The sequence below is a fragment of the Amblyomma americanum genome, chromosome 3 (assembly GCF_052857255.1).
Source record: "Amblyomma americanum isolate KBUSLIRL-KWMA chromosome 3, ASM5285725v1, whole genome shotgun sequence".
Classification (NCBI taxonomy): Eukaryota; Metazoa; Arthropoda; class Arachnida; order Ixodida; family Ixodidae; genus Amblyomma; species Amblyomma americanum.
In genome coordinates this window covers 81677877-81704958 of record NC_135499.1, presented here as the reverse complement: position 1 = coordinate 81704958, position 27082 = coordinate 81677877, and the positions used below count along the sequence as shown (strand labels likewise).

General features: G+C 48.1%; 1 protein-coding gene across 1 annotated transcript; it reads right to left on the bottom strand.

The window, feature by feature from the left end:
* Nucleotides 1-1045: 1045 nt before the first annotated feature.
* LOC144123861 (uncharacterized) lies at nt 1046-25182 on the bottom strand. The gene is made up of 9 exons (XM_077656587.1): nt 24998-25182; nt 22048-22107; nt 21083-21157; nt 16111-16159; nt 13909-14120; nt 12512-12802; nt 10205-10421; nt 7940-8098; nt 1046-2116 (listed from the first exon to the last, which is right to left on the bottom strand). The coding sequence occupies exons 1-9, from the start codon at nt 25157-25159 to the stop codon at nt 1932-1934; spliced, it is 1410 nt and encodes a 469-aa protein (XP_077512713.1). The 5' UTR covers nt 25160-25182; the 3' UTR covers nt 1046-1931.
* Between the last annotated feature and the right edge of the window lie 1900 nt (nt 25183-27082).

Genomic DNA, 27082 nt, shown 5'->3' with positions numbered 1-27082 from the left:
GTAGCGGGAGCGTGAGAGAAAGCTCAAGTACGCGAAGATACTAGTACTTGCCAACGCATGCACTCTGGCCTTCTTTCCCACTTCGGCTACGAGGAACAGTGAAAAGAAGGAGAGAAAATAGGGCAGGGTTACATCAAGAGACGTTTAACCGGCTGCGTGGAGAAAGTGCACAGCACTGAGATTTCTACGTCTAAGTAAGGACATTTTGTTCACGGCATGGAACATGAGTGACGAGACAAGAGCCTGGCTCTCGTGTGATGTTAAAAGAAAGTTTCCACGCGCTTAGCAAGTAGCACACACGTCTAGCTCTATCTGACACAGCGATCTAAGTGTGTATTTTTTAATGTAGTCGGTGACGACTAAATTCAACCCGAGCGAAAACGAAGACCCTCCTTGCGCTGTGGCCATGGAGACAGAGCTTGTACGGGCAAACCGTACAGAACATGGCGCCAGGTGGAAATAGATCTCTATCTGGAGGCGACGACAGGAAGCACTGTTTTTATTTCCGCATTACAATACAATAAAACGTCCCATTACAGCATATTGCTCTGGGTCTCTTTCTGTACAATCAATTGATGTACACGTATATGTTTCACGTATTTCAAGAAAATAAACTTCATAAAGAAAATAGGCTTCAAACGCACGTCCCGATATCGCGGTAGGAATAATAATAAGCAATAAATAGATAACAAAGAAAAAAATAAGAGAAGAAATTCACAGGGACATCTAAATCTCTTATTTGCTGGCAATGCGATGGCATTATCACCCGTAGATGCCAGTAGACATTGATTCAGGCATGGTCATGTCACTTCGCTCCATCCGATGGGCGAATCCGACGACGCATTTAACCCTCATGCGGCTTCTAATGTCATCGCATTAAAAACACCTAGAATGAGAAGACAAGGCGAAACATATTTTAAGCTGAAGCTATTGCCCTTCTTCACCACGCGCTGCCAGACGGGTGATTCTAAACGACATTTATATTTCCAACAACATTCAGATCGTGCCCCCTCCCCCCCCCCCCCTTCGTGTCACATGCCTGGCATCTAACTTCGCCTTGGCATTGCGAAGTCAAGTGAACATCATTCCATAGGCTCAGCACCTAGGGATACACTATCCGCAGTCACTCTGCCAATCGTGGAAGCATTTCGTGTGCACTTGGTAACGCATTCATCGTGGCATGGAAGCTGCAATTTGCACGCGCACGGAGAGATTGCATAAGACCACTGCAACCTCCGTCTGTCGTTGCAGCTGTCGTAAGGGACAGCTACGCCGTCAACTGCGGTCTGGTTGTTGTCAAGCTACAGAAAAGGAGCGCTGCTTTTTATCAGTAAGTATACAGTGGATTGGGCCAAATTTCAATGCAATAGTTTCTTCTTGAAGTAATAATTTCACTCGCAACCACGATGAATTTTCACTCCATTTGAACGTAGTCAGGCTGAGCAGATGGCGACCAGTTACAATGTTGTAATGCACATGCGCAACCTTCCAAGTGGTCGTCTCTTGCACATCTTGTGGCATTGTTACTGACTCCAGTTGCAATTCCAATCGACAACCAACGATATCCATCCGCGTTTTGCCTGCATGAAGCAACGTCAGTATTTTGAGGCAGGGAAGCATATAATAGGCTATGAAGAACACTAATTATGGGATCACATATCTCATGGGGGCCATTTGGAACAATGCAAACAATATGCAGGTGGAAGGAGAGGAGCCCGTAGCGTTGAGTGCGCAGTGTTACAAAAGGGCGAGCCACTTCTGAACACTAGCTTCTGTGTATGTACAGTCTTCGTCGTATATTTCATTCCGAATGCAGTGAGGCCAAGCGAAGCAGCTTGCCGCATCGGCGCTTGGCCCTCAGTCTACCCTGGACACCCGTTCTGGCTGAACGCCTCCACTCAGCCGTGCGTCTTGGAAGCAGCGCGCGGCCATTACGCCACCTGGGAATCGTAGACGAAGCGGTGGCCCTCGGATTCCCTGCGGGCGGCCAGCAGGTCTTCCCGGGACTCGCCAACGGGACTCGAGGGGCCGTTAGGCTGGCCGTCGCCGCCTCCGAAGAGGGCCTTGGCGCCATTGCACAGCTGGGACCCGCGTCGGCTGCGTCTCTTGAGGCCGCCTGCGGAGGGGTCCCAATCAGTTATCTGCTCATTTCGCTTTGCTACACAGTTACACCAATACTCATTGGTCAGCTTGCACTGCACGGCGACAGCAAGCAATTAAGTTGTGGCTACGCGCTGCAAGAAGCCTTCCACTGACCGCTTCTCAAGCTAGCGTATGAATTCTAGAGTAGGACGAAAACTCATCATGGTCGAGGAAAGTTGTACTAAATCACAAAATGTGATACAGGGAACTACTTTTACAAATTACTGGTCACACCGTAAATCGCAGTGATGGAAATTAAGCGTCTCTCTCTCTCTCTCTCTGCGCACTCTGTTAAAGCCTGTCTAAAAACGTGCCACTTTCGTAACATTTTTTTTACATAACATCGCTCCCAAATGAGAGTCGAAACGTCTTATTTCTCTTTTTGAAGCAACAGCTTCGCTACGCCATGTAAAGCCAAAGTCACCGGGCCGAGCCAGAAGCCCTTAATGCGCATGCGTGGAGCAACAGTTGCGCCGTGCGTGACTTAAATGTCGTGCCGTCGCCGCGGCAAACGACGTCGTCAAAAAGAGCACAAACGACAGCGACAAGCCTCGAGCGAAGCCACGTCTTCTCCGGGCTAGCTATTGCGTACACACTGCGTTTAACCGCAGCTAAACCATGACCAATTTTTCTTTGTATGTTGATCGGCCCCTGCATTTGCACGTTTTAAACCTGCCTATGTTCCCTTATTCCAACCGGGTTTAGCCTTATTTTTCCGTCTTTGTAAACCGCGCGCTTTTATAATTGCCATGATGGTTGTACGCACGAGTGGAAAATTCTTTTTATGCTGAATAAGATGTTGCAAATTTGCAGGAAAAATCTGCTCGTTGCCGGCTGCGGATCGTTGTTGCATCGAAGTCTACTACAGTTTCAAGTCAAGAGCTAAAGTGACGGATCTAGTAAATTTTCAGTGATCGCAGAGATGAATGGGAGCAACCACTGATTAATATTACATAGGTGCACATCTGAACTTCCTTCGGTGCCTTTTAGTATTTCTTACAGTATGGAGCTTATATTCTGCGCCAGCACTCTGCGGCTATGAAAGCCTAATGCGGCGCCTTCAATAGCCTTCAATTCTCACGCGTGCACGATTGAACCACACAGGGCAGAAAGCTGTCGACTCGCGGTCCTATACCCTCCACTGCGCAAACCTAAAGCTTGACCGTTACTCCACAGTTAGCGCTGACGATATTGAAAGCTTGTTTATAAACTGAAGCCGCGTACATTGAATAGCTAAATGCATACTCTTTGTGCATAAGCACTAGTTGACCGTCGTCCAACTTCTATACATCTCTCACAGTTCGTCTGGTCAGAAGCCTTAACGGCACTACCGGCCATCAGTCATTATTATCAGCAGAGGTAGTTTTTAGACTGAGTACCATGTCTAGAGTAGTGCCGATTACTTTTCTGGGACAAGTTGGAGGCCCTAATGTGAACCGTACCATATTACGCTGTAGCGCAAGGAGCTTGTTCTGCTGAAAACCCGGCGTCAGCTGTTGTCCTTCGTCAGTACAAAAATTGACAGTGTACCACTAAATGATGAAAAGAAAATAGCCGCCATTAGAGTTGTAACCCAGGCCCTTTGCGTTCCGGGAGGGCATGCAACGCATAGGCCACGAAGAATGGTTGGCTCGATCGTGGTAGATGGGCACCTAGTGAACGCTTTGTGGTGCATATGACTTAGTAACGTGTGTTTGGGATGTGTGCTTATGGTATAGTAACTGAAAAACTAAATCAAAATATCAATATGCTAATTAGGCATCAGGAATAGCGCGGAATGAAAAGGTGGGGCAATGGCGCTTCATTGTACTGAAACAAATTATGTGTATGAGTACGTAGTAGATTATTATGTCGTGCAGTGTAACATTGATAATTGTTGGTAACCGGTAATTGTGATCGGTAATCGAAAATGTGATCGGTAATTGTGAGTGCAATCGATGATTATAATCGGTAATGTGATTACGGAGAGAAGTTGTTGCCAGGAAGAAAGAAAAGGAAAGTGCACAGGCCTGCCCACTGGCTCAAGCCGAGCCACAATCGCTACCACGTGCAGATAGTAGGAGAGTTCAAAGATGGGATAGAAAGACAGGATAGTAAAGACGCGCTAAAGACAAGGCCGATCCCGGAGGCAGTGCAATACCGGGCCAACCGGTGGCGGGAGCAAAGCATCCTTCAAACTCTCCGCCACATTTCCAAAAATAAGTCCAATTGGACCCGTAACAGATACTCTACGGGGTCCGGACAATCGCGGACAATCGCGCTGAGATGAGGCGATGTTGGTAATCGGCAGGAAATGAGAAAGAAAAGGAATAAAAAGAGAAAAAAGGAAGAGAAGGTGCTCTCGCGTTTACTCTTCAGGCGAAGCTTTTTCTCCCGCCGCGGTGGCTCAGTGGTTAGGGCGCTCGACTACTGATCCGGAGTTCCCGGGTTCGAACTCGACCGCGGCGGCTGCGTTTTTATGGAGGAAAAACGCGAAGGCGTCCGTGTGCTGTGCGATGTCAGTGCACGTTAAAGATCCCCAGGTGGTCGAAATTATTCCGGAGACCTCCACTACGGCACCTATTCTTCCTTTCTTCTTTCAGTCCCTCCTTTATCCCTTCCCTTACGGCGCGGTTCAGGTGTCCAAAGATATATGAGACAGATACTGCGCCATTTCCTTTCCCCCCCCAAAAAAAAAACAAAAACAAATTATAAGCTTTTTCTTCCTAATATTCGTCTTTTTCAAGCACCCCAGTTGCTCAGCCGTCGTTCACTGCACCGGTCTCTATTGCTGGCAAACCTGGCGGGAATCCAAATACGGGCAGAACCATATCGTTTTTTTTGACAATTATCCTTGACATTCTCAGCAGCCCCTATTCGTTTCACTTGCACCCCAGCAGGATATTTTTGGTGGAAGTAACATTCTGCTCAGGAAGGCCGCAGAGATAAGTGCGGCTAGGGGAAGAGGTCACCATCATGATTATCAACCTAACCCCCCCCCCCCCCCCCCCTGGAGGGCAAAGGTCTCTGCCATGTCTCTCCAGTTACCCCTGTCTCGTGCCAGCTGCGGCAATCTCCTCTCCGAGAACATCCTAATCTCATTCGTCCAGCTCACTTCCTGCCCCTTCCTTCTATGCTTACCTCCTATTGGAATCCGCTCTGTTAGCGGTGAAAGCCATGACTAAAAACGGAAGTGAATAACCAAGGTATTACAGTAGAATAACATGAACAAGTGAAGTCCAAGGGATGGGGCATAAATGTTATTAAAGCGCTTAAAACTGGGGCCACTATCGTGGTAAAGTTCCCTCTGTGCATTTGTGAACCTTTGCACATCCCTGTTATGAATGAATGAAAAAAAAATGAACAGATGATTACGACCGTCGGAAATGCGAAATTTGAGCGCAGCTCCTCACAGGCTACCTGCAGCCGCCACCAGGTCTCGTGTTACTCTGCTGGCCACTCTCTGGGATCTTCCCGCGGCAGCCGCCTTCCGGTTTCCCATTCTTTCCTACGCTGTCGCCGTGGCAGGCCGCGTTTTACTCTGCTACTACCTGCCAACACGTCACCTGTCACACGCCGTAACACGCCACCTGTTAGGGGACATGTTACGCCGGCAACGGCGACGCCTACAACTACAACACGGAACGCAGCAACGCGAGCTTAAGAGCTTCGCTCTAAAAATCTCCCTTGTATCGCTTTCAAACTTAGCCACATATGGCGAGCGTCGAAAACCAACAGTTTGAGCTGCAAGTTTTTTTATGTCCTTGTACATTATTATAATGAGTTGCGGCACGTACTTGCCTGTCGGCTGCTCCGAGGCGTATCAAATGCAAGACGACGCACATTCGTTTTGATGTACTCGTCAGAGCAGTCAATGAAGGATTGCAAGGTTCGCCAATAGAGTCGTCTGGTTTAACAAGACGGCGTTTAGGAGCTCGTGTCGCAGAACAGCCGGTGTCCTCGGCGCCGGCGGCTTTGGCCGTGAGCGAAAAATGGCGCATCTCGATGGACACCTGAACAGCGCCGTCATTGAAGTCATTTTCCTTCCCTTACGCCGCGGTACGGGTGTCCAGCGAGAATTGTGACAAGCGTCATTTCCTTTCCTTAAAACCAATTTTCATTTCATTTTCTTCCCTTAAGGCCACCCGCCGCGGTGGCTCAGTGGTTAGGGCGCTCGACTACTGATCCGGAGTTCCCGGGTTCGAACCCGACCGCGGCGGCTGCGTTTTTATGGAGGAAAAACGCTAAGGCGCCCGTGTGCTGTGCTATGTCAGTGCACGTTATAGATCTCCAGGTGGTCGAAATTATTCCGGAGCCCTCCACTACGGCACCTATTCTTCCTTTCTTCTTTCACTCCCTCCTTTATCCCTTCCCTTACGGCGCGGTTCAGGTGTCCAAAGATATATGAGACAGATATTTCGCCATTTCCTTTACCCAAAAACCAATTATTATTATTATTAGGGCCCGGTTCAGGTGTCCACCGAGATATGTGAGACAGGCGTCCTTTCCTTAAATTGTCCAACGGGCCACGCGTCACGCCGAACGGGCGATGGCGTTCCGTACACTCCTTACACGCTGTCGCGTCTCACTCTTAAAGACGAAGCTTAAGCGTAATCCAACTTTTTTTCTCACGAATGTAAGTACAAAATCTCCGACGCGGCGTACTCTCCGCCGTCACAGATTAGGCACTGCTGATCAGTCCCGGCGGCGGCGGCATTGTTTTGTTGTTCTTAGTAGCTATTTACTAATAAAAATAGCAAGGAAAACAAAAGATGTTGCTAGCCGCGTCTTCTGCCATCAAAAAGTGAAGCACCTGAGCTGCGGCCTACGTGAAAGGACAAGGATAGGGAAAGAAAGAAGAGAATAGTAAGGAAGGATGGGGGTAGGGCGCCAGTATACACTATTTACAAATAATGCATAATATGAAAATTGATGCGGCCTGCTGCGCCGCCCATCGCAATGTCGGTGCACGTTACATATCCCCAGTTAGTCGAAATTATTCCTGAGTCCTCCAGTACGGCACTATCTCTTTCCTTCTTCCTTCTGTCACTCCCACGTTGCTCCTTTCCCTCGCGGCGCACAGTTGAGGTGTCCACCGAGGAGTGAGACAGCTAGTGTCGCTTTGCTGTCCTGAAAATGAAAATGGTTTTAATGAAAACGAAAATTGGTTTTCAGGGAAAGGAGATGGCGCGGTATCTGTCTCACATATCGATAGATACCTGAACCGCGCCGTAAGGGAAGGGATAAAGGAGGAAGTGAAAGAAGAAAGGAAGAAAGAGATGCCGTAGTGGAGGGCTCCAAATAATTTCGACCTCGTGGGCATCTTTAACGTGCACGGACATAATAATAATAATTGGTTTTGGGGGGAAAGGAAATGGCGCAGTATCTGTCTCATATATCGTTGGACACCTGAACCGCGCCGTAAGGGAAGGGATAAAGGAGGGAGTGAAAGAAGTAAGGAAGAAGAGGTGCCGTAGTGGAGGGCTCCGGAATAATTTCGACCACCTAGGGATATCGCACAGTACACGGGCGCCTTTGCGTTTCGCCACCATCGAAATGCTGCCGCCGCGGTCGGGTTCGAACCCGGGAACTCCGGATCAGTAGCCGGATCAGCAGAATATAGTTAATTGGTTTTCAGGGAAAGGAAATGGCACAGTATTTGTCTCACATATCGGTGGACCCCAGAACTGCGTCTTAATGGAAGGGATAAAGGAGTGAAAGAAGAAATCAAGAAAGAGGTACCGTAGTATGGGATTCCGAAATAATTTCTGCAAGCCAATTTTCATTTTCATTTTCTGCCACACGTGCTCGAACTCACCGTCGTGTGCGCGTGTAGACTTGCCAGTGCTCCCGTGTCCATTAGAGATCGTCGATTGTCGACGTGCGATCAGGGCCAGGCCTACGACGAAGACGACAAAGACGGCCAACAGGGCGACTGCGCAGCCGGCCACGACTTGGACGCTTACGCAGCTCCACGCTGAAACAGTGAAGCAGTGAAAGCGCATCAGTTCGCCCATAGCGCCGCAAAGCTAAGCCTTTCATTGAAACAGTCGACCCGTTGCAACAGGCTCCTAGCGGTAGCAATTATGGCGTTGGCGTGCTGTCAAGGCTAACCAAGTGCTACTGTTTTTTGTGTGATGCAGAAAAGCCGATTGTTATGATGCTTGCTGGTTAGTGCTTAAAAGCTGACACTGAGAAAATGCGTGCGAGAAATACAGCAGCTAAGCGCTATCCACGGGCTAAAACTAAACGGTTAAGGCGTCATGCAGCACGACATGACCTCGAAAGTTTGACTCTGTAGTTAAAACGCGACGCACTCGGCGATAAAGAGAGTAAAAGATGCCTTGTAGCATGCTTTCTGGGCGTACTAATGAGCCTGGGGAATGCAAATGAATTGGAAGCACTTTTTGGCTTGAGCGTGAGCCATGAGCCACCACCCAGCTTCCCCATTTTAAAGACTGGGAGCCCGCCGCCTTTTGTCAGTTTCTTTACGTTTAGTTTCACTTCAAGCCTCGGCTACAGTTGCTTTGTCTACAGGTGGAAGAAGGCAAAGCGTCCCTCATTTAAGGTATCGGACGCGACATTGACGTTCGGTCTATTCCAGCACATCACTGAAAAAAAGCAAGCCTTTTTCAGAAGAGGCAGCAATCGCATCTAGGTATTTGCAGGACTTCTCACTGTCTGCCCATGTGATATCTCGAAAACGAATATACGCGTTTCAGCACCTATTTCCGAATAAATCAAGGCTTCGTCATGCACATATGACAACGTCTACAAGATAAAGGACGTAGATGCGTGTTGGCGTCGCAAGGACATTTATATGCAACATGCATTTGTAATGGGGGCGTTGCAAATTGGGCAGAAGTGGTTAGAGATTTGTTGTTTGATGGACTGATACAAGGAAACCTGACAATTACAGAAGAATATAATGACTTATGGTTATGAGGGCTTAACGGCCCAAAGCGACTCAGGCTATGAGGGACGGCGTAGTGAACGGATCCGGAAATTTCGACCACATCGGGTTCTTTAACGTGCACTGACATCGCACAGTACACGGGCCTCTAGAATTTCACCTCCATCGAAGTTCGACCAGTGCGGCCGGGATCGAACCCACGTATTTCGGTTCAAAAGCCGAGCGCCATAACCACTGAGCCACCGCGGTGGCGGACAGAAGAAGATGAATGACGACAGTCTGACGACCAAAAGTCGAGGCTTCTTAGTTTAATAGTACCTAGTTACGGTGACGCATACATCGTTTCCTCCAGAGGCATGCCTACCCTAGACCGGTTAATGTAGTGAATTAGGGCCTGCGGCAGTTTTAATCAGAATGATAAAGCTAAATGATGGAGCCTACGCGTCGAAAGAAAGGCCGCAATGACAACACGGCTTATTTCTAGCCATATGTGTACTCTCAAGATGGCTGATCGGAAACCACTACAACATGGAGGAGGCGTTACTTTTTACTGACTCCCGTAAAGTCTTGCTTTACTCGACAGATGATTAACGTAGTGCTGTTGGGAAAAAAACACTAAACTTTGCTTGTCGATAGGGAACACACGCCGAACAACCTAAGCGATTTCATGAAAGTTCTCAGGCCTTCAGTACAGTAGCCAAACTCTAGCTTCGGAAAATCGAGAAGTGTGTTTCTGATAGCGTCATTCAGCTGTGGCCATTTATTATTCTTTCTTCGTTTTCTGTACTCGCTCCTCTTGCCTGTACAAAGTGTGTTGCAACCCTCTCGGCGTAAAAGAAATAAATAGGCTGTGCAGCAGCCGGGTTTCCTCGTTATGCCAACAAAAGAAGGCGAAGACGGAGCCTAGTTTGTTGTACATGACGCTTTTAAGCGGTACACTCTATGGGACGAGCACAGTGTCTGTACTATCAGTGCCCTTCCTTTCATCTGTGTTCGTCTCGTAAAGTGTAGCACGTAATAAGCATCGTGACAATATAGTTGGCGCTTGGCTAGTAGCTGCTTAAAGTGCGACCAATCCTATTGCCGCGGAGAGCAGCTCACGACTTTGCAGGAAGCAGCGTTTAGGAATATCGACAAGCATTCATGCGGGAGCATGTAGGTGCATCTCACGTATGGCAGCCTCCTGATAGCTGGCTTTGGGCTCGGCACTGAGTGTGTCCAGCAGCAGGGCCTGCGTCTCCGCTTCAGGTTCTCCCGTCCACGGGGACAGGCGGTGGACGAAGATGGAGTAGGAGGTGTCCCGCCAGAGGGGCAGCGTGGCTGACTGCCGGGAGGTGTACAGGCGCCCCGTCACGTCCACCGCGTTGTCCAGGATTTTCCACGTGACCTGGGTGAGCGCAAAGACCCGCAGACGCACCCTTAAATGCGGTTGTGAACTGAACTATCCGATGATCGCGTGTTTGGTTTACAGCCCTACCCGTGACGCCCGTTGCTGTGAAGAGACGGTAGAAAATGTGCCATGTCCTGTGTACTAGCGAGGACAAAACTCCTCAGGACGCGTGGCTGGTGGATTTTTTGCATCAGTAGGATGTGTATCAACAATCGTCTGATTCCACTAGCACACACACGAAAACCAAAGCGCAACTTTCACGACCGTAAGTGTGGAAACATCGGCCGGCATGAAAGCCATTAATGGCTTTGGTCGTCTTTCGCGTATCCTATGCTTTTAACTCGCTATGAGTGCAAAGGACTGTCAACCCATACCCCGCTGCAAAGCTTCGCTTGTTGTCTTTCCATGGGCCCCTAGAGCTAATTTGAGCGCAGTTGTTTCGTTAATGTCTAATCATTGAAGCAGTGTGGTTTGAAGCCTAGTACCGCTTTAGAAAATGTCGGTCCCGGAACTATTACGCCCTTCCGTAGTATCATTTTTTATATATTGCATCTCCGTAGTGCTCTATTCCATAATGGTCGCGTTCGTCTTTCCTTTCGTCTTGAGACGTTCTTCATGGGTTTTTTTAAGTATTACCATTATTCATCAAACCACAGCTCCCAATATTTTAACTTCTACCTGGATATGTATACCGCCATCTGTCTGCTGCAAGTAGTGAACACCGCGTAATTTAGTTGAGATATTTTCATGTAATTTTGAGAAAACTGTACAGTGCGGTGAGATGCTACTCGAACGCACGTTGAGATTTGTGGCCTTCGCTTGCACTTGCTGCAAAGAATGACTTGTAAAAATGCTTCCTACGCTCACACAGACTTATAATGAGAAGGCGGTGTTACTGTAACGCCCTCCCCCTCCCCCCTCTCCCGGTCCCCCCGGATACCTGGTGTCTGTTGAAGTGAAGCATCCAGCTCAGGCTCTGCACCTTCCAGAAGCAATAACCACCAGCCACCTCCCCTCACCGCGCACCCTTTAGTCCCCCACTCACCATCACCCGTCCACCCAACTCTATCCTCCAGTAGCGCCAATCACAACCAAATCGCCTACCTCCAACATCCACAAAGTCTCAAAAGATCTATAGGCAGCAGCGAAATGAAAAAGCGACGGCGAGATCGAATCTAAAAGCGCTCTGGGAAAGCTAGCTGTCTTCCGGAAGCACCACCCTCCAAACACGTAGCCCCCCCCCCCCCCCCCACCCCCCACTCCACCCAAGCCATGGGGTTGTCCGCTCACTTCTGCCATTCTCATCCGCCTCTGTTCACCTCACTCTCCAGAAAAAAATTATGTCCTGTGTGTAAAGCATCGGCCATGGTCCATGACCTCGGCTAAGTAAATGAAGTCAGTGGAGTAAAAACATCGAAGTAATCATCGAGATTAAACCCAACTGCTTTCGAACAATTGTCCCATGTAATGTCTGACAACCCTGAAATTTTTTTGATCGCCATAGAAAATCAGTGGGTTGTAGGGAAAATATAAAAATGCTGCGGTAGTTATCAATTTCCAGCGCCGTGCGATACATGCAGACAGTCGCGCAAATTCATACCCTCTCTCAAGATTTGCCAGGCTTAGGTACACAACGAACCCACACTCTCTGGCCTGTCTGGATAGCATTCCGCTTGGCCAGTACGTAATGACGGATGTTATTTTTATGCGAGAGCATAAGGAGCTTGTCGGGCCATTTCGCGGTGTTGCCTTCTCGGATCACACCTGATGATGTCACATATGAGGACGTCACAAACGACATATAATGCTTGGTCGTCACAAGCATGTCTCATTTCATGACTCAGCATGGTTGAGTGAGCTTGACGTCACAAAACCGGAGGCGACGACTGGAAGTAATGTCACCAAACCAGAAGTGTTGCGACAACGCCTCAAGTTTCTCCTTGTGCTATCGAAACCCAGGATGGGCATTGTCTAGTCGACCGCTAATTTTTGCCACCTGCTTCGACTTTCACGTCGCGGAAAGCCTTACAGGCAAATATCGGTGTACAGTCAGCGTGCTCTACAAAGCAACTGCAATGGGCGCGCACCTGGAACTTGACTTTCTTGGAGTCCGACGAGCGATGGGCGCAGTCCCACGTGACCTGCGCCTCGACCTTATGTCCCGCCGAATGACGCAGCCCCAGCAATCTGGGCGCGGCGCAGGTGTCCACCCTGTCCGCAGCGTCCGACAACAGGATGTCCTCGTCTGGCCTTATGGCTTCGGGCTCCAGCGTCAGCCGGGTGCGCGCGCAGGGTCCGTAGGGCGCCAGAGCCACGATCTCCAGCTCGGACGCTTGCTTCAGCTGACTGCGACTCAGGGTCGCGTTCTGGTACTGTGTCTACGAAAGGTGAGATGCCGCGGTTGAGGCTATGAAAGAACATCGGCTAAGATTGCATAGGAAGTTTCGGCTAATTGCGGGGGGGAGCCAGTAATCATTTTACATTCGACTTGCGGAAATATGTGAAGGCACTTTACCGCTGCGAGCACGCATAAAATCACATACTGGGTTACAAGAGTATTCAAATTCGCCAATACAGGAGTTTTTCAGTACTGCAGAAGACACACGGTATTTTGCCAGCAACACAGTTTTACAGTCGTTTGGTCTGAATATTTCTGTAACGAAATTAGGGACTTTGAAGGGCCATTTACGACGTGTGCACGGACACAGAGTCAACTTTGAGGGGTGCCTCGTACTGCCGTCTTTGCAGGAAGAGGGGCTGCATGCAGAAGTACACTTTTTGAGACAGAAAGGATTATTTGTGCCTTCGTATTTTTAAATGTTGAAATGTAAGCATGAAATCCTGATGCTGATACTGTTTGAGCACTTCTCAAAGATATCCACCCTAACATAAAGAGAAATGTCACTACATCAGGCTTCAAGTTTGTTTATCTTTTCATAATGCACAAGGACGTTGACCTTTTTAAAAGCGCAGCAAATATGCAATCGCGTCTGGTGGCAGCGAACAGTAGCAAAAAATGACCTCACTATACTACAGCCGGTGGATTTGAGCGCGACAAACGAACGCAGATGGAAAGCGTTGATCTGAGGCCGTGTCCTACAACGTTTAGTTTTGTTTTCCTTTTATTTTGGTCGTCTGTCGTTGGTGCCGTTCGCGACGGCAGACACCTCGGGAAGCCACTGCGACCGATGAGAGGATGCAACGAAACATTATAAATTGCGGCCTTCGATTGAAACTCTCGGTGACCGCATGCCTTTAAGTGACGTCGTTGCTGCAGGAAATGTTGCGTTCCAAAACGCATAAGAAAGGAAAAATATTCGGTGCACGCGACCACCTAAAGTAGGCGTGAGGCACTTTACACCACTGCCTTTTTGTCGTTGTCCTCGTCACCCTCTGTATCCTGTTCATTTATTTCCTTCTCTTTTAGTTCCAACTCCAGAAACCTAGCACGTGGCACATGCTTTCATTCGGATGGCATGCGTACCTGCGCGGCCTCCTCCCAGCGGTCTCGGTGCACCACTCCCCTGAGCAGCAGCAGGTACACCAGCGCCGGTTCGGTCGGGGCGACCCCGAGGCCGAGAGGCCGCTGCCACGTCACGCGCACCGCTTGGTCTCCGTCGGCCGCTTCCAGCCGCGGTGGGTCAGCGAACACGCCGGCCAGTTCCTCTTCAGCGGGCCCTTCCGCAGCTGCGATGCCTGCGAGGAGGAAGCGTGCATTCTTCGGGGTCCGCTAGGCACTTGAACTCGCTGGGATGTGAGGAGGCTGTTTGAACGAGCAGTCCCAGCGGTGTGGTCCTAACCCTTTCTTAATTTCCGCCGCTACATGCCCGACTCCCGTGCCACTTTTTCCAAGATGATAATATCCGAGGCGGGTCTGTATGCAATAAATTACGTCCATGCGATCGAAGTGCAGTAACTAATAACCTAAGCAAATCATGTTAATTAGTGTAACCCTACCTGGGAGGACTGGGAGGCGGCCCTGCTCGGCTGCTCTGACCTGGCGAGCCAAGAGGCCCTGGTCGGGCGCGCCCGAGCAGCAGCTACCACCAATGGGCTGCTGTAATGAGCAGCCCACCTAGCGTTTGTAAGGAACGGCCCCTTAAGGACCGCTCCACGCTTTCCCTGTACATAATTTGAACATAAATATTTTCAGTCAGTCAATCAGTCATTCACTATGCATTGCTGACATCAAGAGCCACAATAGAAACGGAATTTTTTGAGCTGCAATTGACATATGTATTTGCCATTTCATATATTATCGTTACTGAAAGCACGAGAGAGTGTTACCTATATTGAAGCCAAGTCTCCTTTCAACCAAATGACAAGAAAAATCGGACATCGCGTGCCCGCGCGCCCATTAAATGGCGCAAACCAATTTTAGGACACTTTGAGAGCACACGCTAGCTATAGTTCTTTGTAGCGACAGCTACATTATGGTAGCATTTCGAACCTTCAGCGTGGCGATGGCGGCGCCGCCACGCTGTCACGTGGTTGGTGACGTGTGCGTAGCAGCTGCCGGCAGCGCGGCGCCGTGGCTGGTCACGTGACCAGCCACGTGGTGCAGAGCAGCTGCTGCTGCCGGCGGCGCGGCGCGCCGGCGAAACCGAGCTCCGAGCTGCCCCAGCTGTGCGCATGCGCCGTGTCAAGTGGGACGAAGATGAAGAAGGAACGCCCAGCGAAACGGAGCGGCGAAAGACTGACTGCAATTCAACTGAGCAAGCTTCATTCGGCCAGCTGTAGCTATCGCGTCACTCGTGGTTTAACCAGAACAAAACCACCAGCAATTCTTAAGTTTCGCGATACGCGACGCCTTCCATGTTCACACCACCTGTGTTATTGATAAAATGAGATATTTGATAGGTATTTTGTTGCATGCACAGCCATATATTCTGGTTTTAGCGCTGAAAATCTTCATGTATGAAAACTTTAGGAAATGTGTGATCAGCTTCCTTCTAGAATCCCAAATCCAGCTCCTCTCACAGTTTCTACGTGTCACTTAAGCATCGAATCGAATGTTGTAGTTTGGCTGGATTTAAAAAACAAAAATATTTGTTTCTTTCTTGCGACTGTACTTGTGAGACACTGCGTATCCCTGCGTGCAACTCCTCTGCACACTTGCGTTTTCTCCGGGGGCTATATTGGCCACACATGCCATGTATTTCTTGGATATTTTGCATAGTTTTGTAGATAGTTTTGCGCATAGTATAGTTTGTAGATAATATTTTGGTTATCTTCACGCGCTACATTGCGCATTCCAGAGTGGTAAGTGTGGTTAAGCAGTAAGATGGCCTTTTGCAAGTGTTTATCACTTTTTTCCTCCTTTTCTGCGGTTTTGACGACCTCTCGTTGAGGCGAAAATAAATATTATTTTATTAATCTCTCATACAAGGAAGTCGTATTTAGAAAATGGTTACAACAAACGTTTGCCATAGAAGAGCCCATTAAATCGGAGAGACTGACTCCGTAACAATAAAACATCTATTCTAGCCATAGAAGCTGCCAGAGGATATATTTACCTGCTGAACAAAGATTTCCAAAAAAAAAAAACGTTGCGCTCAACCCTGTCAGCTTCGTCCAGTATATAGATAGAGCCCTGCCTTGGCAGAGCCCCGCTCGCTTTGTCGGCACCAAGTAACAGTGACCCCCCTCCCTCTCGAATTGTGCTACTACGTGGAAGGATACGTACCGGTTCTGTTTGTGCGCTTGAAGGAGCAGGCCACCTGACATCCGGGAAACTGCGCAAATGGTATTGGGACGCATACATTAGTAGAGCACGATCTTACTGCAGCCGGTACGCTTTGAAGAACGGATGAAGAACAACACGAAGAAAAAAGACAGGCAATGCAGGAGAGAATACGGAGTGCAGTTTTTAGCCGTAAGTCGGGCATTCGAATTACTGGTTGCCTTGACAACGTCTTTTATTCGGTAACATGGAAGCTTCGTTGGATCAAAAGCCCGGCGGCCGCCGCCGTTGTTGTCGTAAACGCACATCAGAATTGATGGTGTTTAAAATTTGAATGCAATTGAAATCGAATTGGAATTAAATTGGAAAAGGAGAGTTTTCCAGCACCCGCCGCGGTGGCACAGGGGTTAGGGCGCTCGACTAGTGATCCGGAGTACTCGGGTTCGAACCCGACCGCGGCGGCTGCGTTTTTATGGAGGCAAAACGCTAAAGGCACGAACACACTGGAGGCAAACCGCGCGCGGTACGCCGCCGGCGGCGAGCCGCTTGCCGCGAAACCTGCCGCGGCAGCGGGTTGATCTGCCGCGCAGAGGGTGGGTCGGGGAGCCATTTTCGGCTTCTTGATGCGTGCCGCGGAACGGGGAGACCAATCAGGGGCGACCGGCTTAGTCACGTGGGGAGCGTCAATGCCGCCACCTCTTGGCTTCTAGCAAAGTTACATTCCAGAGGCGGCAGCGGAGCTGCGCGCGCTCTTCCACGAGCACGGACCTCGACCAGTTTGGCGAAAAAGGAGCTTTGCGCGGCGGCGCTTTCCCGCGCACTCCTCGCCGCCTGTGTGGCCGTCCCTTTCGCGCTGCGAATAGTGCCTCCAGCGGCTTGCCGCGTGTTTTTCCGCCAGTGTGTTCGCACCTTTAGGCACCCGTGTGCTGTGCGATGTAGGTGCATGTTAAAAATCCCCAGGTGGTCGAAATCATTCCGGAGCCCTCCACTACAACACCTCTATCTTCCTTTCTTCTTTCACTCCCACCTTTATCCCTTCCCTTACGGCGCGGTTCAGACGTCCAACGATGCATGAGAGAGATACTGCGGCATTCCCTTTCCCCAAAAACCAATTATTATTATTATTAATATTATTATTATTATTATTCAGCACGTATGACTGAAGAGTTAATACTACTCGCCTCTTATGTATACATCCCGAAATCGCACAATTTCATCCGGTACGACAAGAGTCGACATTATCCACCTGCCGCGGTGGCTCAGTGGATAGCACACTCGGCTACTGAGCCGGAGTCGCGGCGGCCCCGTTTCGATGGAGGCAAAACGCAAAAGGCGCCCGTGTGCTGTGCGATGTCAGTGCACGTTAAAGATCTCCAGGTGGTTGAAATTATTCCGCAGACCTCCACTACAGCACCTCTTTCTTCCTTTCCTCTTTCACTCCCCCTTTATCAACCTTCCCTTACGCCGCGGTTAGGTGTCCGCCGTGATGTGAGACAGTTACTGCGCCATTTCCTTTCCTCAACAACCGTTTTCATTTTTATTTTCTCCAAATTATGCCACAAGTCCGGGACTGGTTGCGTTCAGTGCTGCGCTTGATTAAGCACATAACTACTTGTCGCTACTTGCGTCACACAACTATCAGAACCAACACCACGAGGATCTGTGCTCTCGCAGTGCGCACGTAATCAGCTATTAAGTGTCTTCATAAATTTCCTCCGCGTTCTTCACCTGTTCTAACTGCATAAAATGTTGTTAATGGGAAACTGTCAAATAGGGCTAGAAAAAATCTTATCCTTCATTTTTATTATTTTAATAAACCACTACCACCACCGAAATGGAAGTTTACAAAAGGCAGAACAACCACGTGAGCGATGATGCTAAAAGTAGCATGCACGCAATTTTGGTGCACTAGGCTTAAATGAAAAAAAAATGGAAATTTTTTTGGAGAAAGTAAACGGCGCAGTATGTCTCACATCTCGGCAGACACCTGAACCGCGCTGTAAGGGAAGGGATAGAGGAGGGAGGAAAGAGGTGCCGTAGTGAGGGGCTCCGGTATAATTTCGACCACCTGGGGACATTTAACGTGCACTGACATCGCACAGCACACCGGTGCCTTTTGCGTTACGCCTCCATCGAAACGCGGCCGCCGCTGTCGGGTTCGAACCCGGGTACTCTGGATCAGTAGCCGAGCGCCCTAGCCACTCAACCACCGTGGCGGGTTAAGCTTAAATGTTTGCATTTTCGATTTAAGTGCGAAAACAAAGGCTACTGAACTGGTAGGGAAGTGATAACTGTAGTTGTACGCCGCCACTCCTTTCCCCCTCAGCACCCGTCCTGATGCCAGATAATCATCATCAGCTTGACTGCGCCCACTGCAAGACAACGGCCTCTGCCTTGTCTATCCATTTAACCCTGGCCTGTGCCGCCAGCTGCGGTCACCTCATCCCCGCGACTTAATCTCATCCGGCGACCTAACTTTCTGCTGTCCCTGCTACGCTTTCTTTATCTTGGTATCAAGTCCCATGTGGACAAAATTTCCATGGCCGAGCAGCACGAGTATCCTTAACTGATGTCCTTGCGCCTTAATTCATCTCGCTCTTTCTTATTTACCTTTTGCAAGCCCGCTTCCCTTTCCTCCATTGCATTTCCGCACGTAAGTTGTCCTAAGTTCCTCCTTGAATTTTTACAAGCCCTCTTTTCTTTCCCCCAGGGCAAGGAGGCAGGCCGAAGGAGGCGGCAAACTTGGGTGAGGATAGCCAATCAGAGCCACTTCTGGTTGATCTGTCCCCCTTTCTCTTTCCCTCTCTACCAGCAGAAGAACTACAGAGTTTTAGGTCTTGACATACGACGTAGCCGTATGCTTCAAGAAAGACACGTGAGCGCAGCTGTAGCCCTAGGAATTAAGCCCTCTGGTTTAGCAGGTGCTCCGCCTCCAGTACAGTGGGGAGGCTGTCATGACGAAGGACTGTTGCCTTTAGCCCGATCGTGCTGTTGGCTGAAGTCAACTCGAAAGTCTGCGCTTCGTTCAGTGTGAAGTGTGAGACGGTGCAGCTGTGTCCACCACGCTATACCAGAGGGGTCAAGGTCTCAGTGTTAAAATAAAAAACGAGGATTTACGGCTATATCCAGAGAGGCAACCGTAATACCGTTACGGTCCATGTATTGGGTAACTCCTCTCTGCATTATGAATGTTTCAACGGGATCAGCTCTGCGCAATGAACAGTCAGGGCTCAAGTAGACGGTTACTATCACTCATTTTAATTCTAACCCATTACTTGTGATATTACGAGAAAAGCCGGCGGCGTCTGTGTGTACTCCCAGTGATTGCAGCAAAAGGGTGACGTCATCTAGCGGCCGCATGACGCATACAGCAAGCCGAACACCACAGCTTCGAACGACCCTATACATGAGGTTTGTCTAAATATATAGCCGCCACTGGACGAGCTCCATGTGGCGCCATTCATATGATGACATGCCTGCCAAAGTTGTGACGCAACGGTCTGTTGGACAGCGTTCCGGGTGGTGTCATACGGAAGAAACCTTCGTAGTGTGTTCTCCGCGTGCTGCCCTATCAATTTGGAAGATATGGGTTTAATTACCCGCATCTCCACAGGTCCTTTTTATTTAGAGGTTCTCGTTTTACAATGCCAACAACGCTGACCCCGGCTTTTCTGCTATACGAGCTCCTTAACGCTGTCGCGTTAAAAAGTGTTCTATATATGCAGAGGCACGGGCTTACGTTAACGAATCGATTTGTGGCCTTCGAGATCTATATACGCACTGGCAAATGTAAATTTAACGAAACGAAATATGCATGATGCAGTTTCTCATTAATGTACACTGTTTCTAGAGAATGAAAGAATTCTATATGTTAATTTTCCAACAACTTTATGTTTACGTTGTACTGACCTCTCGATATTAAAACAAAGAATACGAACTCCAGTCAATAAAGAAAGAACATTAAGAGCAACGGGAAGGTATCATATTCCGCAGGTGTGCACCAGTTATGGGAAAAGAGTTAGAAACTACTATGTGCCACATCTTTTCATCCAATTGCCTAAGGAACACATGCAATACAGTAGCATCGAGGAAGTGGAAATGATGGTAAAGAACTGGTACTTCTTCTTACATAAGGCGTATTTTCTGGAAAGCGTCTAAGGTTTTTTCCATGCTCTGAAATGGAAAGAAAGTAATTCAATCCGACATTGGTTTGTATATATTATATATTTATGTCCATTCGGTGCTGACTGCTAGCGTTTTATAAGTGTTTTTCTTTTTATATTTTGTTGTGCATTTTTATTTTGGTCAAAATTGCAACCAAACCTTATAACATACCAGCTTTGAATCTTGTCTTTTTATGATGTATGTTTGCCCAGTACGTCTCTACCAATCTGCCTACCCACCCACATGCAGTGCATGCTTAGGCGTGGTAGAAAAAGTAGCCATGAAAAAGAGAGGGGAAATAAAGGTTATTATTACTATTATTTTCGCTAGCATATCCGTGATCGTACTGAGAGCAGGGTAGCGTGCTCCACTGACTTATGCCTGCATGTCTGTGCTCAGCACAATCCCTTGTGCAATATGTCCGGACACTCCGAGAAAGGGAACAACAAAAGTGTGAATTTTCTGGTTATTTGTACACTAAGGAGATAACGAATTTTGTATTTTATACGGCAACAGGAGAACTAGTTAGAAAACAGAAAAAAAAGATGTCTGCTTGCCACACGTAATTACGAAGTTATCAACAAATTAATGCTCTTGATTTGTTCGCTTTCGTATTGGAAAAGTACAGTCGGCAGCGACGTAGCTACGCGTATATTGTGACACACCAAAGATGAGAACTCGTTGCGCCACTGATTACAAGGAAATGCCTGCTTCTTTATCACGTGCATGCATGCATGCGGTTCACAACTACCGATGAAGTAGCGTTGAGGCCTGCCCAATGCAGAAAACCGTGCCGCGTGGTTTTACTTACGCAGACGTCTGCGGCGGTGCACATGCGTCCCCAGATGGTGAAGTTGTCGTAGAAGAGGCCGCACACTTCCCAGCACTGCGGGGACAATAGAGTTTATGAGAGGAGTCGGCGCTGCGCCGACGAACATGTTTGCCGCGGTTATCTCGATTCTGCATTTTTCTTGCGAACGCTGTGTTTAGCCGACAACGAGCAGACAAGGCAAGGAGCTGAGCTCTACGCTTGGCGCATTGCGCGTCTCTTTTCCTTCGTCCCTTTCATCAGTATAGGGCATTTACAGGGTTTTAGAAGTGTTGTGTTTTGGGCAAGTAGGCACTGCTTAGTTATTAGCTGTGATGCTTTCGGCTTTGCATTACTGTTGCAAGTACGTAGCTAGAACACCTGGTGAGTATATGGAGTCCATTCCTGCGTCCCTGGCCATACTTCCTTTTGTTCTGTGCCTTGTCCCATATTCATTAAAGTACTTAAAACCTCCGCTCAAGGCCGCCTTCATAACAAAACACTCTACCAGTAATAAAACTCCCTTTTAATCAAGCATATACTTGAGACATAGCAATCGTGCTTTCTGCCTCCACGAGAATTACACTAAAATGTCCTAGTAGGGTACGCTGCACGGCTTGAACGAAGAAACTGTACTTCTCTTGTTCGATGCAGAGTCATGACTTGCGGTCGTAATCAAGATAAAATGCTGAGATCCCGAAAGGACTCTATCATCCGTCAGGCTGACCGTGTATCAGGATTATCGATATGGCCGAAGGGAGGCTGACAAAACGAGCTTTCAGCTGGAAATTATCAACTTTTAAGAGAGTGCAATCTGCTGCAGAACATCACCTTTGGTTTCTTGCTGTTCACTTTATGTGGGTAAGTCAGCATTTACTGCGTGAAATCCTGCCGTGCACAAAACATTGTTGCGTTGCGCAACTATATATTTGTAAGCAAACTAATATGCTCTGAGCTAATCTACTCACCATGTAACACTCCTTGTCTCCCTTGCATTCAATGTCCTGGGACCCCGTTGTCAGGCCCAGCTGAAAGTACAGAAGTGATATATAATCAGACATGAGCGCGGTCTAGTAATCTTTGGCACGCAAATCTATGCGGTATCACTCGGTTGACGCTAGTATTGCAGGCGCAGAGTAGTAAACTTCGTTATGTGCCGATGAGAGACTTTTTATCAATCTGGCCCGCGTAACTATTTACTTTCATGTAGCGGTGTAGTGCCTGTAACGAGAGAAGGCGTTCTTGGAAGCTCCATGCTCAATCACTTCTGGTCTGACTTTAGAAGATCAAGTGGAAAGAATCAAATTACACTTGATGCTTCTACTACTACAGATATCAGCAAATAGCAAAGAATATTGCAGTGAAATTGTTGAATCCATATGTAACAGTACATCTGTTGCGAAAAAAAGGTGAAAAACTAACGATTACATTTGAATTCTATTCTTATCCCTATGTTTTTGTTCAATGAGTCGCTGCCACTCCGTCGTTATGGCTGGAATTAGTCAGTGGGAGCAGCGGCTGATAGTCATGAATTAGAATCCTGTTAAAAGACTGTATATTGAATCGAAGTATAGAATACGAGCCGTTTCAGGGAAGGTCACCACTAATTTTTAAATTAGGCTTTTAGGTGAAAGTGTGTATTCTTTTTATGACATAGTAATACTTATGTTGGCTGGCACTAAAAAAGAGGCGAATCATGTTTAAACTAGTAAATTCGAAAAGCTTTTTAACTCGTACAGATCGGCAGCTGAGTGAAATGAGAGATTGCTCGCTGCCCATTAGTAGTAGCCACATTAATTTTAGAACTTCGAAAACGCGATTGCCCTCGCCGCTGTGGCTGAACAAATTTCGACCATGTTTCGCGCAACTTGGAAACCGGACGCCTGGGGATCGCGCTCTGAGACGTCTATCAAACCTCGTCACTCCATGGAACATGCCCACGGGCCCCAGCGCAGGCGCGCGGTTTTCTGATTGCGTCAGAAATATTAAAATTTTGTTGCACGCAGCGCCGAGAGGTTGTGTTTTCGAAATTGTAAAAACTCATACGGCTGTTACAAATGGCTAGCTCCTAATATCCAGATACAACCGGGCGCCTATCTGTAAGAGTTAAAAAGTTGCTTATCAGAATTTTTGTCAACTCCTTTATTACTTAAAAGATTCGTCATTTTTCCGGTGTTTGCGAGCATTAGTATCGCAGAAACCGTCTCTTTACCGCGAAAAACCTGTTTTTGAAATTTAGTGGCTCGTTTGCCTGAAGCAGCTGGTATGCTCTGTTGAGCGGCGTTTAAATGCGCCTCTCGTACCGCACGAGGTACGAGAGGCGCTGTAGTGGAGGGCTTCGGATTAATTTCGAGAATTTGGGACTTTTTAACGTGCGGCCGAACCCTGTGGCTACTGATCCTCAGCGTCGGGTTAAACCGGATTATAGTAAGCGATGTTAAAATGAACCGACATCGATGACGATCATCTGTCAGAATTCGTGCCATTTCATGGTAAGCGATTATACCAGGTGTTTCAGTGAAGGTTAACCAGAATTTTTATAAATAGGCTTTTTGAGGCATTAAGGCCGCTTTTCCGGCTCGATAATATCTGCTTTGGCATACCTCGTAAAATATATAAACCTCTTAACTAGGTAGCCGCTTAACTAATTTCTGATAATTAACTTTTTAACTATAACAGTTAGACTATTGGTTGCAATTAGTGATTTGTAGCCAGCCGTTAGTAATAGCCTCATCAGTTTCTAGAATTTCGAATACGCGATTACCCTCGCCGCTGTGGCTAGACAAAATTTGGCTGCACCGTGCGAAAATACAAATGCTTTCGAAAGCATGTACGCAGAGCAACCCCTCCAGTGCACGTAACTAGCCGAAAAAGCCAGATTTTTTCGATCCACAGAGCCGAAAGTATTCACGTTTTGGAAATTATAAAAACACATATGGCTATTACTAATTGCCTGCTACGAGTCTCTATTGCAGAGGCCTACTAGTCAACAGTATTTACTTGTTTTCTGATGTCCGCCAACGCAGGCATTATCGTGCCGCAGAAGCCGCCTTCACACCTGAAAAAGGCTGTTTTAAAAAAATTTGGTTCACTTTCGCTGAAATACCTGGTATATGTTTTGGACTGATGGTGATATGTATGGTTAGTATAAGTTTACAGGTAATCAAAATAAAGGCGAATAGAAGATGGTCACAGGAATTTTTTTTTAATTTACACATAGCTGGTCGCGGGTGCATCAGTTTGAGCGGCCAACGGCCGATAACAGTTCGGGCTCCAACAATGGCATATTCACAGTCACGAATTTTCCACAACAGTTTGCATCTTGCGGGTATCATTGAGGACCATCGGAGACTCAGCACGAAAATACGACTGGCCCCACGAAAATTGCGTATACTTCTTTGTTGCGGTATACGGCTTCCACAACGGAGGCTTCCTACTGCCTACCTTCATTCGCCTAAACTTCCTATACATTTTAATGGTTAAAAAATGATACTGCTACTTGCTCCTGGCCGCTACAAACAGCACTGCGTTTCATGATTACACCAGATGTGTATTGTTATAGTAGTTCACGGCCAAGTATGTAGCACAGGCTTCGTAGTCAGCACCAAAGCGAAAACTTTTGAAACAGCCGCCGAGGCGGCTCAGTGGCTGGTGAGGCCGTGGCGCATGCATTTCGATGGAGCAGAGATGCAGGGTTCCCCGTGGCCGTGTACCGTAGGATGCGAGTCCAGGTTAAAGACCCTCAGGCGGTCGAAATTAATCCGAAGCTATCCAAAACTACGCCGTCCCTCACAACTCCGTGAGTAGCTGTGGGACGTTAGGCCACTGGTTAAACGAACTATGAACCCCCGCGCTCTCTGAACACGTGAGCTCCCAGATAAATAGTGGCTGGCTTCCACTGCGTCGAGCGGCACTCACCTCTCCGAGGCAGGTGGCGCGGCACTGGGCCAACCGGAGTCTCTCCTGGAGCGCTGCGGGACCGTCGACATGGAGCACTCTCGTCGGCCTCTGAGCTAGTACCACGGCGAGGGCGCCAACTGCAATCAGCAGGCCTAACAGGAAAACCTTGCTTGCGAACATGGCTATGCTACGAGGCGAACAGCACCAACGCATCTCAGGGGGCGAACTGCGACGGGGACCGGGGCCACTCGGAGTCCTTATGGGCGCCTAGTTTCCTGTCTCCCGGAGGCTGCTGATGCGAGCACTGACGTTGGAGGACACCCTCTCCATGCCGTCGCCTCAGCGTCCTTGTTCCCAATTTCCTTAACCTGGGCTCGCCTGACCGCGTCCATTTCCCTGGCCTCGAGCAATATTTCCTGGTGGCCTGAGAACTGATTGAGAACAGTATCCTAGTTTCTACCCGGTTGTCAATCGCGTTTCCTCTGAGCGCAGACACTGTTGACAGCAGTGGAGGGCTTTGCCTACATTTCGTTTCCTTCCAGAAGCGTAGTCGGGGGGGGGGGGGGGGGGGCTTATGGGGTTTCAGCCCCCCCCTCCGAAATTTTTTCCAACTGTCACGCACCGCTGACCAAAAGAACCACCGACGCCGAAATTGATTCTAGATTTTGTCACCTACAGTGTCTTTTTCAGACTACAAAAGATATTTTGGCGCGAACATTGCTAAGTCGGGTTGGATTTCGTGGCAACGCCCATGCACCTCTAGTCATGTAACGCAAGAGGCCCCATCCTGGCACAAACTTTCAAGGGCCTATCGCTGGCTCGCTGTTGCGACTAAAATACATGGCCGGTGACAGCTGCTGCTGCGCAGTGCAGTGGAACGAAGGACAGCGTCATTGAGATTTTTGCCTGGCCTTTGCGTATGTACAAGAATGTAAAGGTCCTTGAACGACAAACATTCATTAAAATATTTGTCCTCTACTGGTTCCGAACCGACATAGTTCAAGGCTTCGTGTGATATTTCCTTAGCTTATTAAATACGCAAAAATATGGAAGCATTGGTATATGTTATGTCTGCCACGAGTGAACGATAAGGGGATAGTTGGTATGACATGATTACAAGACATAAAACTAAGCAGGGGACAAGACACAAAAGAGAAGCAAACAGGACGAGCTTGTCCTGTTAGCTTCTCTCCTGTCTCTTGTCTTCTGCTGAGTTTTATGTTTTGTAATCATGTCTGCCAAGATTTTTAAGACATATGAATACATTCTTTATCTTAAAATAATCATATTTCATTTGTCTACACAGTGCGTAGCGTTATCTATGATACACGATGGTGTTGTCAATGACAATGCAGTTATTATTGTTGCGTTTCATGCTTCCACAAATTCTATGAGGAGGCCGCGCTGCAACATGACCCCCCCCCCCCCCCCCCCTGAACAAAATTTCTGGCTACGGTACTGTTTCCTTCGCATGTAAAGGACTGAGTGACAGAGCACTTTACATGCTTACATTATTTCGTGCTGATTACCGTAAGCCCGAACAAATTCAAAGGTGTGTAAAACAACAGTCCTATTTAGCCCTGGGAAGGCAAAAGAAGATATTGTGCTTTCCAGTCTGCAATCCGTACCTGGTGTATAGTCGGCTGTGAAAAATTGTTGGCGAAAAAATTTTTTTTCTTCACTACAGTGCTTTCATAGGGAATATAGAGCAAAACAGCGCAAGCAGGAAATTATGTGCGCCCACAGGACAGGTATCACAAAACCTCGTAATGGAACTAGGGCTGGGAATTCGATGCCTTACTCGGAGATATTAAAAACAATGCGGTATATTTCGCCCCTATAGATATCCTGGGCAGCGTGAAATTTCCACTTCCAGATATATGAGCACAACGGTACCGCATACGGTACCTTAATGGCTTAATTTACTCATTATGGCTTTTCTCTGATATGCAAAAGCGAGACGAAAAGAATAAAAGGAAAGGTGAGGGGATGCCTGCCCCATCATAGGTATCACAGGCTTAACCAAATCGAGATAAATGAGGAGGTGCAAGAAAAAATAGAAGCCCATTGCAAAAGTGCCATTTTAAATCAAACGCCGATTGT